The 16,410-nt window shown below is 46.6% G+C and overlaps 1 protein-coding gene across 11 annotated transcripts in view; it reads right to left on the minus strand.

Annotated features, from left to right (window-relative positions):
• Positions 1–14,025, minus strand: part of KCNC2 (potassium voltage-gated channel subfamily C member 2) — a 257,425-nt gene extending 243,400 nt beyond the window's left edge. For 7 of the 11 annotated variants that reach the window (XM_083182565.1, XM_083182559.1, XM_083182560.1 and 4 more), the window contains exons 1-2: positions 13,385–14,024; positions 12,321–12,949 (exon numbers count right to left, since the gene is read on the minus strand). In XM_083182565.1, coding sequence (XP_083038691.1) covers positions 12,321–12,896 — 576 coding nt within the window. In that variant the 5' untranslated portion in view covers positions 12,897–12,949; positions 13,385–14,024. Of the gene's footprint in view, positions 1–12,320; positions 12,950–13,384 lie in introns of all 11 variants that reach the window. The other 4 variants (XM_083182563.1, XM_083182564.1, XM_083182558.1 and 1 more) reach the window with 2 other exon arrangements.
• Between the last annotated feature and the right edge of the window lie 2,385 nt (positions 14,026–16,410).

Here is a 16,410-nt window from a genome sequence, read left to right on the forward strand (position 1 = left end):
AGGCGAAATCGCCGCACACTTCTTTTGACCGCCGCAAAGGGGGCGGATAGGGGCGTGAGGGGCTAGTTAGCCTCATTTCCCTATGCATACGCCCCGCGTTTCATGGGCGTTCCCATGCAAACGCGGGGCGTATGCATGGTAATGAGGCCATGACGCGCGTGTAGGGGGCGGGCAGCTGACATCGCCGGATGTCAGCTGCCCGCCCCAATACAAGATTTCACACGGACAAGTGTCCGTGTGGTCTTGTGTTGCGGGACCTGGTGGAGTGTGCGGCCCTGCATTCGATGTTCAGCGACCATCGAATGCAGGGGCAGCTCCCAAGGTGGAGGCGGCGTATCCCCGTCCACTTTCATACGGATCGCCACATATCCGCGTACGGACGGAGGTGGCGATCCGTACGCAAGGCGGGGATTCGTCTGTGCGGTCGGAGCCGCATATGCGGCTCCGGCCGCACCGATCAGAATAAGGGCCATTGTATTTAACAGTTCTGCTTTATCCTTGTCCTCAGTAATGATATTTCCATTAGCATTGGTTATTGGTCACCCATAGAAAACAGGTGGGGTGTTTGGTACCCCCCACCCCCACCCCCCACATATTTATCGAGCAGGTCCCTGCCCCCTGCATATGTAATGAGTGGGACCAGCTCCATGCAGCACAGTACATATTTAATGAGCGTGTCCCCCACCCCCTGCATATGTAATGAGCGGGACCCACTCCGTGCAGCGCAGTGCATATTTAATGAGCGTTCCCCACCCCCTGCATATGTAATGAGCGGGTCTCGCTCATTACATATGCAGAGGGTGGGGACCCGCTCATTAAATATGCACTGCACTGAGTGGGTCCTGGCCATTACACATGCAGGGGGCGGGGACCCGCTCATTAAATATGCACAGCGCTGGTTCCCGCTCATTAGATATGCACGGAGTTGGACCAGCTCAGTGCTCACTGTTGCCTGGGTCCTAAATACCGGTTCAGACCTGTTCACACTACACAAAAAACGGGTCTGACCCATGTAGGATCCTTCTTTTTTATCAGTGTCAAATACCAGTTTTCTGGAACCAGTAAATTCACTAGGGCGCTTTCACATCGCAGCTATTACCATTTTAAACGTTTTACAATCGGCAAAATACCGGGTTTTAGCTGCGATGTGAAAAAGGTATTGGTCTAAACTGCTGCATTTAAATTCTGTGCAGAGATAATTAGAAAACACAGAATCTTATGTGCAAAAAGCTTGCCACTTGTCTCTAATCCATATTTGAGAATTCACAAATAATTTTTGGAAATTCTCCAGAATAGAGGAATATGTGTCTGGTTTTGTTACATGGAAGACAAATAAACATCTAAAGGTCAACCTACCATTTATAAAGAACTGTTTTTTTCTTAAAAACAATGAGTGGCCTCAAGATGTCAGAAAAATGACTTTAACTGGAATCTAATCTTAAGTGAAGCATATATTATGCGTAGGAACTTGCTTGAAATGAGGAAGCTGGGACATGGGGATGTAAACTTAAATGTTTTAAGCAAAGTATGGAAAACATGCTTCCATATGTATACACACACACATACACACTGGCAATTGTCTTTCTGATTAATATTGAGATATATCCTTAATACTGCTCGCAGCTGGTTCAATTTTTCCTCTATACTGCACTGTACTACATTACTGCACTACCTTTCCACACTGTCTCCCTATACTATCATACCTTCCAACAGTCCGGATTACTATGGGAACGACCTGGTTTTCAGGCACAGTCCCTCCCGCGGCCGTCAGTGTCCAGCAGGATGGGGGGGGGGCTGTTCGGAGTCCCCCTATCGGCCACGCCCCCTTCATCAGGCCACGCCTCCGACATTTTCACCGCGCCTCCGGTGTGCTTCTCAGTCTTTCTCCTCCGTCTTCCTAGAAGTTGGGAGGTATGTACTATATCCCTCCCTATAATGCTACACTATATACCCCTCCATCCCCCAATAACATTAAACATCTCCATGCCTCCATATACACTTAACATGAAGAACATTTCTAAGCCTTTCTGGTCTTTGCAGAGCCCTGGATCAGAAGATGGTGGCAATGTAGATGGAAAGGATGGGTCAGGTCTGGTCCTGGGGAAGAAGACTAAACAGAGGAAGGCTAGTGCCAAATGAAAGGGTGGGCCTAGTCATGAGGATATAGAAAAGTAATTGAGACCAATGGGATGCCCTAATTGCATTGCAGTCCATGTGTGGCTAGTCCTAGATTGGTGTGCTATGAGCGGCTGACTGCCGGGACTCCAACCAGGGGACGAGCACAACGAAGCCCCTTGTAGGCTCACTGTGGGCTCAGTGGCTCACTGCGATTGCCACATGTTCTATTCTCCCTGAATTGGGGTCGTGGACTCCCACTAGGGAGAATAGCCCCTATAAATTGATCCGGACTGTCAGGCTTTTAATAGTCAGGATTCCGACATCAGTATACTGATTCCAATGTCAGTATACTGACAGTCCAAAACCCAACTGTCAGGAGGCTATCCGGCACCCGTTCTGGATAGGGTGGTCAATTATGTCAAGATCCCAGGATTTGGCCCTATAGTTGGCGAGATTTGAATCCTGGGATTGAATTTCCAATCCTGGGATTTAATTGTTTGAAGAGTTTAAAAGACAGACACATCTGCTTACAAGAAACAAAATATTAAAGTAAAATCACAACACACTACACTATCTGTTCAGTAAACAATATTGTTGAGCAATTAACCTTGAACTTTCCAGTGTCATAGACAAACGATATTGTGCATACACACTGAACAATATGACGAAAGACAAACACCCTAGATAGAGTCTAGTAATATGCAGCTTTTTGTGAACAACATAGCAAACAGGAAAGCGCCGCCTACGGCCCCGCGGGGCATTTCACCTTGGAAAAAGTGTGTGCTTATATGACCAGGCACATAAAAAGTGTGGGATTTTTAATATATGGTGTTCTGTAAAGGAGGTGGAGCCAGGGAGAACTGGGCATGCCCACAAAATGACAACAGCGGGAGTTGTGCCACAAGGCCACTCCCCCACAACTTGAGGTTCCACCACCACCACCAATTATGGCCCAGGTTACTATTTTTGTGAGGTATGTAATCTACATAACTATGGCCCTTATTCTGCTTGGTGCGGCCGGAGCCGCATATGCGGCTCCGACCGTGCAGGCGAATCCCCGCCTTCCATACGGATCGCCACGGCCGCATGTGGCGGTCCGCATGAAAATGGCGGGGGATACGCCTCCACCATCTTGGAGCAGCCCCCTGCATTCGATGGTCGCCGACCATCGAAGGCAGGGCCGCACGCTCCACCAGCTCCCGCACCCATAGACCTCACGGACACTTGTCCGTGTGAAAGCATGTATGGGGGCGGGCAGCTGACATCCGGCGATGTCAGATGCCCGCCCCCAACACATGCGTCACAGCCTCATTACCATGCGTACGCCCCGCGTTTGCATGGGAACGCCCATGAAACGCGGGGCGTATGCATAGGGAAATAAGGCTAAGTAGCCCCTCACGCCCCTATCCACCCCCTTTGCGGCGGTAAAAAAAATTGTGCGGCGATTTCGCCTGCACATGCGCAGAGTGCCCTCTGCACATGCGCAGAGCGAAAACATCGGCGGAACGGCCGCATGCGGCCGTTACCGCTTAGATCGGAATAAGGGCCTATGATTGAATGATGCTTGTGTGTGTGTGTGTGTGTGTGTGTATGTTCCACGATAACTCACGAAAGCTTTAACTAATCATCTTCAAACTTTGCACACTAACTTATCATCTTAAGGGACGATCTAAGTTCAAAAATGGGTTTAATCAGAAGACCCCTTAAGGGTGCTGTCATACGGGTGCATGCTATTTATCTTGTTTTCATGCACTGTGATATGTCGTTAGAGAGCTTATGACATTCTGAATACAACCATGGCCGCTGAAAGTGCTGCCAGTCCCCGGTAAATAAATGGGCATGGCCATAATACCCTTGTAAAAAAAATTGCAATGGGTGCAGGCTGTGCGCCAGCACACAGACTGCTTCTGCCTCTCTCTCCAGCTCAGCACATGGCACTGAGCAGCAGAAAGGGGAGAGAGGCTGTACTGCTGCAGCAGCCTTTGTTCTCTACTCCCACTGCCCGGTGTCTGCAGGGGGTAAGCGGGGCACAGGACCTGGGCCCCTCCAAAAGACCTGGGCCCGGGTAAAAAGTAACCACTCCCCTCCCTTCTTGATGGCACTGAATACAATACAATAAGCAGACTCCTTAACCCCTTGAGTACTGAGTTTTCCAGGGGCAGGACAAACCTACCAGGGCAGATATGTCCTGCCACAGAAATACGCACCACTACTGCCAGCTTTGGCTCTTTGCAGCCGCTTGGAGAAGTTCGGGGCCACTTGGGAGCACTCGGTGTTCAGGCACTCAGCCGTTTGTCTGTTTGTCTGTTTAGGTCGACATGGGCCAAGCTCGGCATGTGTCTAGGTCGACATGGGTCAAGGTCGACAGGCCATTAGGTCGACACAACCTTTATGTCGACATGGGGAAGGTCGACGGTCATAATGTCGACATGTTGTTTTACTGTTTTTTGAGCCGACATGTGCCGACAGGTGGTATTTCATGCCCTACCATACACTAGGGTGTGGTGGGAGAACAAAATAGTGTGCCGAGCGTAGCGAGGCACCGTGCCCCGAAGCATTGCGAGTGAAGCCAAGGGATGTGGTGCATTTCAAACTGTGTCCATGTCGACTGTGTGGACATCCGGGTCAAAAAACAGTGAAAAACCCAATGTCGACCTTGCCCATGTCTGCCCATGTCTACCTAATGCTTGTGTAGACCTAATGTCCTGTCGACCTAGACCCATGTTGACCCAGATACATGTCGACCTTCACCCATGTCGATCTAGACACATGTCAACCTTGCTGCCTGTCAACCTAGTGGTGTTGACCCAATGCTTGTCGGCCTAGTTGTTGTAGACCTAACAACCCACACCCTTCTAAAGTGACCCGGGCCCCCCAAAGGCTTAATCTGTCCCTGCCTATAAGGGTCCATTAAATGAAAAACATTTTCACTTTACAAAACTTTTGAGAATTGCATAAGCATAAGCTTTCGCCTGTCCGTCAGACGGGCCTTAAGACTAGTAATATATAATTAAACTTTCCATTTATGGGAAACATGGAGTGATTTCTTTCATGTCTAAATAAATGAACCTACATTTATGAATTTAAATAAGATTATAAACATTGAAAGTTATGTACAGTACTACTAAAAACAACAATAGCAATAGCATTATCCCAATCTCTGAGCTCAAGCTGCATGTTCACATGTAGTGAGGAGAACGTGCTTTTCTGGAAGCATATCAGGACTGAAACAGACATACAGTACACTGCTTCAGATTGCAAAATAATGCATTATGTCATTTCCTTTTAAGGGCAAAGGAAAATATCTCTCTAGACCCAAATGTGAACCACATGTCTCTCATTTATTTGTAACATCTTCCTTTTTATATTCAAGTGTTTGTGAATTAAGCTTTACACAAACATGGATTGTTCTGGTCCGAGTTTGTTTCAATATGGTAGGATATCTTTTTTTCTAAAGATAAAATTGAGGAAGCCAGTTGTTTACACTGTACAATAAAACACCTTAGGTATTAATGAGAAACTCCACGTACAGCTCTTATCCCTATGAGAAAGGTAAAATTATAGACTGTCTTGTTAAATGAAGGCAGCTTCCCTAATGTTTCATCAGTACCAAGTGTATTAAGTTTATTTTCTGTGAAAGAATAATACCCCATTACCACTGAAATACCAAGTCAGACCCTGTTATTCCTGAGATGGTGAGAAATATCTCCAAGCAAGTCACCCATATACTGTACAATGCCCCATTATTTTTTAAATTTCTTTGCACGCATTGATAGACTATGCATGCATACGGACCATAGTACGCATGTGGAAGGCCATCCTGCTACTTTTTTTATCACTGGCTATACGTAATTTGGTTGATAGGAAGCCAGCATTTATCTGTCGTCAGTTTCTATGTTTCTATGTTTTTGTTTGCAATGATCTTATACTGCAAATGCAATACTTAAAGACAGCGGATTATCTGTAATGGGTGCAAAGTATACAGTGCACACAGGTACATTTGTCAAGAGGGGCACATCCAACCATATACTTGCCACAAGCAGCACTCATCGTTCTAACAATGTCTTCTAAAAATGGTGGCACCAGCACATGCCAGCAATGTATATATTACTGGCACCACTGGGCACCAATGCATATTTATAAGCCAGTAATATAAGCATTGCTGGTACATGCCAGCAATCTATAAATTACTGGAACCACTGCCCACCAATGTAAAATTTTTATGGCAACAACGTACACATTGCCGGCTCAGGCCAGCCATGTATACGTTACTGCCGCCACTGGCCACCAATGTAGATTTTATTTAGGGTTACCACCCATCCGGGCTTACTCCAGACAGTCCAGTAATTAAGCCCGGTGTCAGGAGTCTGGAAGGGTTGAGACTCACTCTTGGCAGCAGCTGATGCAGAGTCGTGCTGAGAGTGAGACACTATGCGCGTGTGCTGCCAGGAGATATAGCTGGCCTTACGAGCACGTCTGCCGCTATTTCGCTCCCGGGATACGGTCACTAGGGCTACAAGAATTAGGTCGACAAATATGAGGTCGACAACACCACTAACCCTTGTCGACATGCAGGAAGGTCGACATGTGTTAGGTCGACAGGGTCATTAGGTTGACACAAGCATTATGTCAACATGTGGAAGGTCGACAGTTAAAAGGTTGACTTTGGGGGTTTTCACTTTATTTTGGAGCTGACATGTGCCGACAGGAGGCCCTACCATCCACTAGGGCAGTGATGGCTAACCTTGACACTCCAGCTGTTGTTGAACTACACATCCCAGCATACCCTGCATCAGTTTTAGCATGAGCAAATAATAAAACTGTTGCAGGGCATGCTGGGATGTGTAGTTCAACAACAGCTGGAGTGTCAAGGTTAGCCATCACTGCACTAGGGCGTGGTGGGAGAATGAAATAGTGTGCCGAATGCAGCGAGGCACTGTGCCCAAAGCATGGCGAGCGCAGTGAGCCATGTGAGAGGACACAGTGCTACGTTTCAGTGTCCATGTCGACTGTGTCGAAATTTGTGACAGAAAAATGGAAAACCCCATGTCGACCTTTTGACTGTCTACCTTCCCCATGTTGACCTAATGCTTGTGTCGACCTAATGACCCTGTCAACCTAACCCGTGTCAACCTTCAGTCATGTTGACCTTTCTGTATGTCGACCTTCAGTCATGTCAACCTCAAGGAGTGGGCCACTGTCTGGGAATCTCTCAACACAAAGGTGGAAACCCTCATTTTATTATGGCAGTAGCTTATACATTGCTGGCGCAGGTGAATGGATTTCTCCCTACGTGCGCTGCTGCAAATGAAATCGTATCCGTGCACATGGGCAGAATTTCCCTGGGCGGGGCGGCATTTACCTGATCGCTGGGCTCCGAATATACACAGCCCAGCGATCAGTTCTGAATCAGGCCCCAATAACAGAAACACACTGAATAAAATAGCCCCTGCTCCCACCCTTGGAATTCAAACCCCGCCCATTACGTAAATAGTCGTTCTAATGAAAGCTTTTCAGCAAAGTCTTTCACCTCCTGAAAATCTCTTGCTCTTTGGTGAAAATAGCTCAGTGTGTACGCACTACTTTGGTGAAAGATATCTATCAGACATTTTGGCAAAGTCTTCTGAACTGAAGATCTCCTAGTGTGTATGAGCCTTAACACTCTTGTGTACTGTAGTTAGATGTACTGCAGCCAGTAACATACAACCAAAAAGATAACTCCTTATCAAACTTGCTCTATTGCTCTATAAGCCTGTTGCTTACTACAAGTAAATATGCATTATGGTTTTTCAGGCTCATTTGTAAAAATGGGCCTGATTCAGACCTGTTCGCTGGGCTACAAGTGTTCAGAGCCCATCAAGCAGGTAACCGCCCATGTCCCACAAAAATCCACCTTATTAATGTTTTTCCAAGGGCTACGAATGTATGTGTACCTAATCGCAGGGCTCCAAAAATTAGCAGTCCTGCGATCAGGCTTGAAAAAGGCTCTAATTGCAGTAGTATACCAATATAAGATAGTGTTTGCACTTCCACAATATGTTAGCCAAGTGTCATGGATGTGGTTGTTTGTGAACCCAGACTAGGTCTATGTGCTGAGCTGTGAGTTGAGGATTTTGGATAGAATGTGGCAATGAAAAAGAGACAGCCACATTGTGGGCAACACAGATTGCAGTGCAGGCAGAGACACAGGAGCAGGGCCAGATTAAGGTCTGTGGGGGCCCTGGACAACAAAATTCCCCCCTCCCGATACCTGGGCAGCGGGGATGCGGGCAGCGGGGATCCAGGCAGTGCCACAGAGGGGTCCATGCAGTGCTGGGGAGGCAGCGGGGTCCCTGCGGCGGATGGGCAGTCAGCAGCGGGGTCCCTGCGGCGGATGGGAACTAGTAGCACTACTAGTTCCCATCTGCCGCAGGGACCACACCACTGACTGCAGACCCCCTGCCCACCCTGCGCTGCCCGACCCTGCTGCCTGCCACCGCCACAGCAGTGCCAGTGTGGTCCGGTCACCCTATGCTTAATCCGGCACTGCACAGGAGCAACAGATGTCATAAAAGCTACCAACCCAGGGATTCCAGCTCCCCCCTCCGCCTCCTTCCCCGGTGTCAGACCCCAGAAACTCCAGTCAGAAACTGAGTTATAAGTTCTGCAATAAACTCTACTACGCCTGAAATGATGTTGTGCTTCCATATAACATAGGTCTCATGTCTTAGTGTCATGATTTTTTTCAAGGCAGCCCTAGGCCAAAAGTCTCTTATTGAGAAATTCTGATTTTTTTTTTTTTTTATTAAGTAGATTCTGTATATATCCTTAGGTTCAGTTATGAGGTGTAGGAAAGGTTTTGCTTCTGTTTGTCATACTGATCATAAATAATTTCAGTTGGTCCCTGACCACCAACTTGAGGCACCCTGCAAGTCGTCAGTGGCAACCAGTTTGGGAACCACTGACCAAGGAGATGGACAAATAACTAAATTAGTTCTGCTTACTTAAATTTTACTGGTGTTATATTGTAAGCAGTAAGCCTTGTAATGTGACTTCCATTTCAATAACATCAGCAGAAAGGTCAGAAATGTATTGTCAATGTAACAGATTATGTAGACTTGGTGTCTCAGCATAAAACATTTATATATTAGCAAAATATACACTATAAAATTGCAAAGTTTGAGACATCATCAAGAACCTTAGCCATTAAAATGAAAATAAGCATGGCATAATAATCCTCTGCACGGCCAGCAGCACATATTATAATGCTGATCACTCATCACACATAGAGAGTAACCACTTGTTGCATAAAAATGTTTTGCAGGTGCTTGTTTAGATTTGCTGAATGTGACATACACATATTATAATCTTTAAGGAGTAAATTGTATTTAACCTATCTTTTACACCACTGACCTGCAGTGTGACTTAATACATTTGCAGGTGTTTTCCATTTAAAATTTGTTTTTAAAAATGTTTGAGTTCGGAAACATTGAGCATGACAGCATAGGGTCAATTGCGCTGTTTACAGAGCATATTGTACAGATTTTGCAATGTGCATGCTCTGGAACTAAGCATATGCAAATACCTGTACAAATTATTCAGAGTAATATGCATTTCAACCACATCTACACTAACTGCATGACTGAAGAGGGTTTTCTAGGCTGTGACAGTATATTCTCACAGTGGGAGACATTAGTGTATACAGACATTTCTTTCCAGACATACAGTATGTTTTGCACCTAGTATAGGCTGGCGCATGGTGACAGCATAATTACCTACTCTGTAAGTCTCCGCTCCAGAAAAATCCCAGAGAGAAGACACTGTAGGCCACTTATGGTGGCAGGGATGAACTGTGTCATCATTACGCCCTGTCCCTAACACAGGGAAACACCAGTCATGTGGGTCTGCAGTGAGGAGGTGGGCCGCATGATGTGATTCCAGTCATTTCGTCCCACCCCCTTCTCGTGGCCCTATCAATTGCCAGCAATTATCACACCTTTCTACCTGCTCACTGGGAGGCAGACAGGATGAGAGAGAGCTGTCTACTTTTTGGGGGCTGCGGAGTACTAACTCAAATCCAGGCATCTCCAACACTGGTGGGTAGTCAAGTATGAGTGAAAGTGAGTATTGATGATGACTAGTATCAAACCAAGCATACAAACAGGGGAAAAGTGTGTTCTGCAAGGCACATACACTTCCATCCAATTGTGCATCGGGGCACTGTTTCCTAAATATCAAACAATCTATGTAATGTACTCATATTTCTATTGTGATCATACATGTCATGGTTGGAATAAGACCTGACTGGGCCCAAAGCTGAAAATGGTTAAGGGCCTACTGTAGGGATCAGAGAAGCAGAGACCACCGCTATATGGGAACAGAAAGTTCCATGTGGGTGCATATACCCTTTACTGTACATTATCAGACCCAATGTCTTCATAAATACAATAGGTATGCAATTTAAATACTTTATGTTCACCTGTGTGGCCAGTTGGACTGCTGGCCTTCATCATGATGCAACAAAAATGGGCCTTTTTTATTGGGAGGCTGTACTCCACCATTGTTAATTTGGGCTTGATGCCCACTGAATGTCATCCACCGTGGATCACAGGTTAGATTAGCTTGAAGATTAGTTATTTACCTGACTATGTATTGCGTGCTTACAAGAATAGTTTGAGTTCTACTAAATTACAATGATAGAACAAAGTGTATAAAGAAGTGTTCAACTAGTGTACAATATTTAGTTTATGAACCTTCAGGTTTTTTTGTGGCTCCAGTTGCAGGGCCCTAACTAGGTGTGTGCCAACGGTGAATTGCCCACAGCACATCTGCACTGTAGGTGCTCTGCTGGTACACACTTAAGGTGTGTACACACGGATAGATTTGGCCAACGATTCAATCTAGTCAAAGATTTCCTCTGAACTCCTGCACAAAAGATTTTGTGTCAAATGATGAATGATTGAGCAAACGATTACACATGAACGATTGATCTTTAATGAGGGAGAGAGTCAATTAGCCTTACCAAATCATTCATCGTGCATACACATGAAAGGATTGGTACACATTGCTAACAATTGGTTGCTGATCTTTATGCATGCAGGAAAGATCATCGACCTCTACCAACGACTGGCGGGTACGCGCATCGTCCGATATATCGTTCATACACGGAACGATTTGAGCGATTGATAGTTTCTATCGGTCGGGAACGCCCAGATCTTTTGCCAAATCTATCCGTGTGTACGCACCATTAGTCTGCAAATCAATGAGATGCCGGGCTATGAGAAGCGCTCTCCCCGCTCTGCATCCTGCTGATGTGCACTGCAAGGAGGAGACCCGCACCCTGCCCACCTCCCCTTGTGGTCTGTGCAGCAAGATGGAGGCTTTTATAAATGGTATTATTTTCTGACACTATTGTGTAAATATATATTCTGGATATAGCATTATTATTACTATTAATATTAGCATTCTTTATACAACACCTCAAATTTCTACATCACTGTACATGGTAAAGGATGAAAACTGGGTAAATAAGGCAACAATGTAAAACATTTACAAAAGCAAAGTAATATATCAACGTAAATAAAATGTAGGCATAGCTACAATGGGGCAGATGTATTAAACCTTAACAAGAGATAAATTCAAGGGCAATAAGGAGAGATAAATGTCCAGCCAATCACCTGCCAACTGCCATGTTACAGGCTGTGTTTGAAAAAAGTCAGTAAGGAGCTGATTGGCTGGACGGTTACCTCTCCTTATCACACTTGAATTTATCTCTTGTTAAGGCTTAATACATCTTCCCCAATATAACCTATGAATATTGGCTGAGCTGTTGGACAATGGGGGGAGATGTTATATAAGAAGACAGAGGGCCCTGCTTGCAAGAGCTTACATTCTAGGGAGGTAGTAGAGAGGTTTTTGGGGTAGATACATTTATAAATGTCCAAAAAATCATCACAGAAAATCATCACAGAAAAGCAAATCTATAATTCCAATGTACTGTAATAAAAGAAAACTAGTCCTTTGAGCATTGAGATGCAACGATATATATATATATATATATATATATATATTTTACATCTACTGAGCCATATACAGTTGTTACACCTGTTGCACTATGTTCTGTAGTAGGTTCCCCTGTGTAACAGTATTATTAGTTATCATACACACTGCTAACATGGTGTCATCCTGCATGGGATAGATAAGATAGCACTGGTAGCACTTACCCGGGCGGCCCTGGAAGAGTAAGGATCTTCGAATAAAGCCCACATGCGGGGCCGCAGCCTTCTCCAGCGTCCAACCTTCCCATTATGACCCACCACGTCCTCTATGCCAAGTCTCTTCCCTAAATCCTCTTCATCCTCATCTATAGGCGGAGGTTCTCCTGTGATCAAGTCCGGGGACTCGAAGATGTCCAGTGCTTCTTCTGCATCTCGGTGCTGCCGGTAGGTCATCCAGCAACAGGGCTCCACGTCCGTCTCATCAATGCCCCAGAACGCCAGCTCCTCCTCGAAGAGGGGCCCGCACACATCGGCCGGGCAGTGCAGCTTGCCCGTGCGGTAGTAGTTGAGCACATAGGCAAAGACACCTGGATGTCGGTCAAAGAAGAACTCGTTTCCCCGCCAGCTGCTCTGGAAGGGACCCGGGAGCGGGTGTTGCTCCAGCCCTGGCTCGCTGTGAGATTCGCATGCTAGCAGTGCCAGCCGGGTCCCTGGCACGGTCTTCAGGGTACTCCGGTAGGTCTCGTGCCGTGTGCCCCCCACATTGAGGATTATCCTCTCGTTCTCATCGAGCTTACCCATATCTCTGGAACCGACATGACGCGCATGGGTGGCAGGTGAAAGTAGCCCGAGTCCTGCGGCGACAGAGCAGAGGAGGGTAAGACATAAGGGGTGCAGTAGGTGCACGGGAGACACAGAACATATACACCGCCTTGCATGGAGTTTCAGGATTCAACACTAAACTTCTAGATGTGCAGTTAGCAAGAAGTTCCCAAGTCCCCTCCCACAGCACCTGTCACCCAGCACCCGCCTCCTCCCCATCACAGGTCACACACTATGAATGGGATCAGACACTCCATTCCGTGCCAGTAACACTGACCAGTGTCTGCAACACGTTATAGCATGTGCATCTTAGCGATGAATATTACAATTGGCTATTGAACCACGACAGACATCCCCCCCCCCCCCCCCCAAACACACACACACACGCACGCACACACTCATACAGAATTTGTATGTACAGCAGCGCATCCCCGTTACACAGATACACCCAGGCAAAGGCATCATACCTCAGAGAGAGAAAGAATAAAAGTGCCTTTTAAATTGCAGGTCGCTCTTCTTCTTTTATGAAAAGATGAAAGTCGATGATCGATGTTGAAGTACAAACTATCTGTTCGTTATCAAAAGACTGGGCTGGGTATTCTTCCAACTCCCAAATGATGGAATGGTATATCTGTTTCAGTCAATTGTAAAGCGCATCTTCCTCCTCGCCCGTAACTCTATGTGCTGTAAGGATCACAACAGGCGGTAGCCATTAAATGCGAGAGCAGAAAGAACTCACCCGCTCCTAAATGAATTACAAAAACAAGTGTGTGATCCCGGCGTTTGCCAAGCCTGAGGCTGGAGATGCTGGTGCTGCGGCCACACTGGGTGGAGATGGTGCTGTCTCCTTGCCTGGGGAGAGGAGCTGTCCTTTCAGCACCACCGCACAAACTCATAGCACAGCTCTCACACACCCTCCAATGGGAACATCCTTCGCCCCCTCATGAAAGACTCATCTGCTCTATTTTAGAAGCGCACATTTTCTGGCAGAGGGTCTGTCATCACCTTATCTCAGGGAAGTGATCATCTGTTTCTCCATCAGCAGTAAGCTACTGTATAGTTGTATCTAGTGAGAGAGAGGGGAAGCGTCACCTAGTTACAGGTGAAATCCCTGCCAAGTCTCTCAGCAGCTTTTTGTGCTTGAGGACACCTAGCAACCCAGGGTCCCTTCTACACTGAGATATTTCATTGGGGAGCAGCCTTATATTGCACAACTGTAAATTCAACTTTATTTACAAGGGTCCAGGAGAGTGGGGATCTAAACCGCAGCATTCCACTTGGGGGTACATTCATGACGTCATCATACCCCGATACCAGTGAAGAACCCAGTTATAGCGTGACCTGGTCATATTATCATCATGTATAACTACTTATCAATGTACTGTATGGTGCATAACCAGGGTTGGACTGGCGCACAGGGGCCACTCTTCCTGAAAGTCCACTGCATTCTCTAGAGCAGGGGTTCTCAAACTCAGTCCTCAGGACACCACACAGTTCACGTTGTTGGGATACGGACACTAGGTCGACACGCATTAGATCGACAAGCTTAGGTCAACACCACTAGATTGACATGCATGAAGGTCGACTTGGCTGAAGGTCGAAATGGGTTAGGTTGACACAAGCATTAGGTTGACAAAAGGAAGGTCGACAGTCAAAAGGTCAACATGGGGTTTTTCACTTTTTTGGACCCGACATGTGCCAACAGGCAGTATTTCATGCCCTACCATCCACTAGGGTGTGGCAAGAGAATAAAATAGTGTGCTTATAGTCCAAGGCACCGTGCCTGAAGCATGGCAAGCATAGTGAGCGGGGGGACGTGTCGACTGTGTGTCAAAACAAGTGAAAACCCTATGTCGACCTTTTTCACTGTCAACCTTACCCATGTCAACCTAATGCTTGTGTCAACCTAATAACCCTGTTGACCTTACCCATGTTGACCTTCAGTCATGTCAACCTAGTGGTGTCGACCTAGTTGGTGAAAAAGGAAGAGGTTGGGGGATTCAAACTAGTGGGGATTTTATTACAATCTTTATAGTATCAGTGTTCAATATGGGGTTAAAACTGATCGATCGGAGACACTCTCCCCTGTCACTCTTCACATCGGGGTCAATTCCCCTTATGTGTATACTTTATGTGACCATCAGTGGTGCACCCCCGAGTTATAACTGGTTAATAGACACAACAAACAAGAAAAAAGAAACTCGGGTGGGATGCACGCTTGACCCCTTGAACTTGGTATGCCTCAATGCAGTTAAAACATTTTATTTAAATGTATTTAATACTACACAACAAATAAAATAAATTTGATTTAATATTACACATACGCGTGCCGGTCAGGTTATAGACAAAACCCTTTATACAACTGGTTAATGTGCAAAGATATGCAAAATGATGTGAGAGTTAGGAAGAAAAATTATCATCATATTTCCTTATGCCCGATCCACCATCGGTGCTCCTTATATTCACTCATTAAATGGTGATAAGGATTTAATCATCGGTCATGCAAGGTAAAAGGTGATATCACAAATATTTTTGCATAAAGTTGGGACTTCTATGGTGCACCAGACTTCTGCTGCTCACTCGTCTTGCTGTAAAGTATAGGACGAGGAGTGAGAGAGTCTCATGCCCATATAGGATCCCAGCAAGATAGTAAAAAAGGGTGATCCTTTAAACGGACAACTAGGGCACCCCCTTGTTACCCTGTGGCATTGCAAGGTAGGTGGTCCCAGTATATTCGTCAGGACCCTCTTTTGACAGGAAAAAAAGAGTAAACTCTGTTATAAATTACAGAGATTCACTTTCCTGATGTAGTATAATCTAATATGGATTTTAAGTCGTAGGAGTTAGACTTCAAAGTGCATATAGTTAGGACTTTTATGGTGCATAGGGCTTCTGCTGCTCACTCGTCTTGCTGGACCAGGGCCGGTGCAAGGCACCGGAGTGCCCCAGGCTAGTCGGGGTGGGGGCGCCCCGGTGCCGGGGTACCTGTTGCGCCGTCTGGGGAGCGGGCAGGGGGGTCCAGGCTGGCATCTGACAGGAGCCAGCCCTACAGTGGTGTCCTTGCCACGCGGGTACCTCCTGCGGCGCTAAGTATAAAGCTGGCGGCGGTGGGGGGTCCCTTCAGTGAATAAGAAATAACTAGCCGCTAGCGCTATGCGGCGGCGCGGGCAGCACTTCTGTTTTGAAAACACTGGCCGCACGGTGCACGCTGATTGGCTGAATCTCAGGCAATCAGCGTGCGCCGTGCGGCCAGTGTTTTCAAAACAGAAGCGCTTCCCGCGCCACTGCATATCGCTAGCGGCTAGTTATTTCTTATTCACTGAAGGGACCCCCCACCGCCGCCAGCTTAAGCTTTATACTCAGCGCCGCAGGAGGTACCCACGCGGCAAGGACACCACTGCAGGCTTCTGTCAGAAGCCGGCATAGCCCCCCTTTGCACGGGGGGCGAGGGGCGAACTGCCGCCCCTAGCGGCCGGTGCCCTAGGCAAATGCC

The sequence above is a fragment of the Crinia signifera genome, chromosome 4, assembly GCF_055691185.1.
Source record: "Crinia signifera chromosome 4, ASM5569118v1, whole genome shotgun sequence".
Taxonomy (NCBI): domain Eukaryota; kingdom Metazoa; phylum Chordata; class Amphibia; order Anura; family Myobatrachidae; genus Crinia; species Crinia signifera.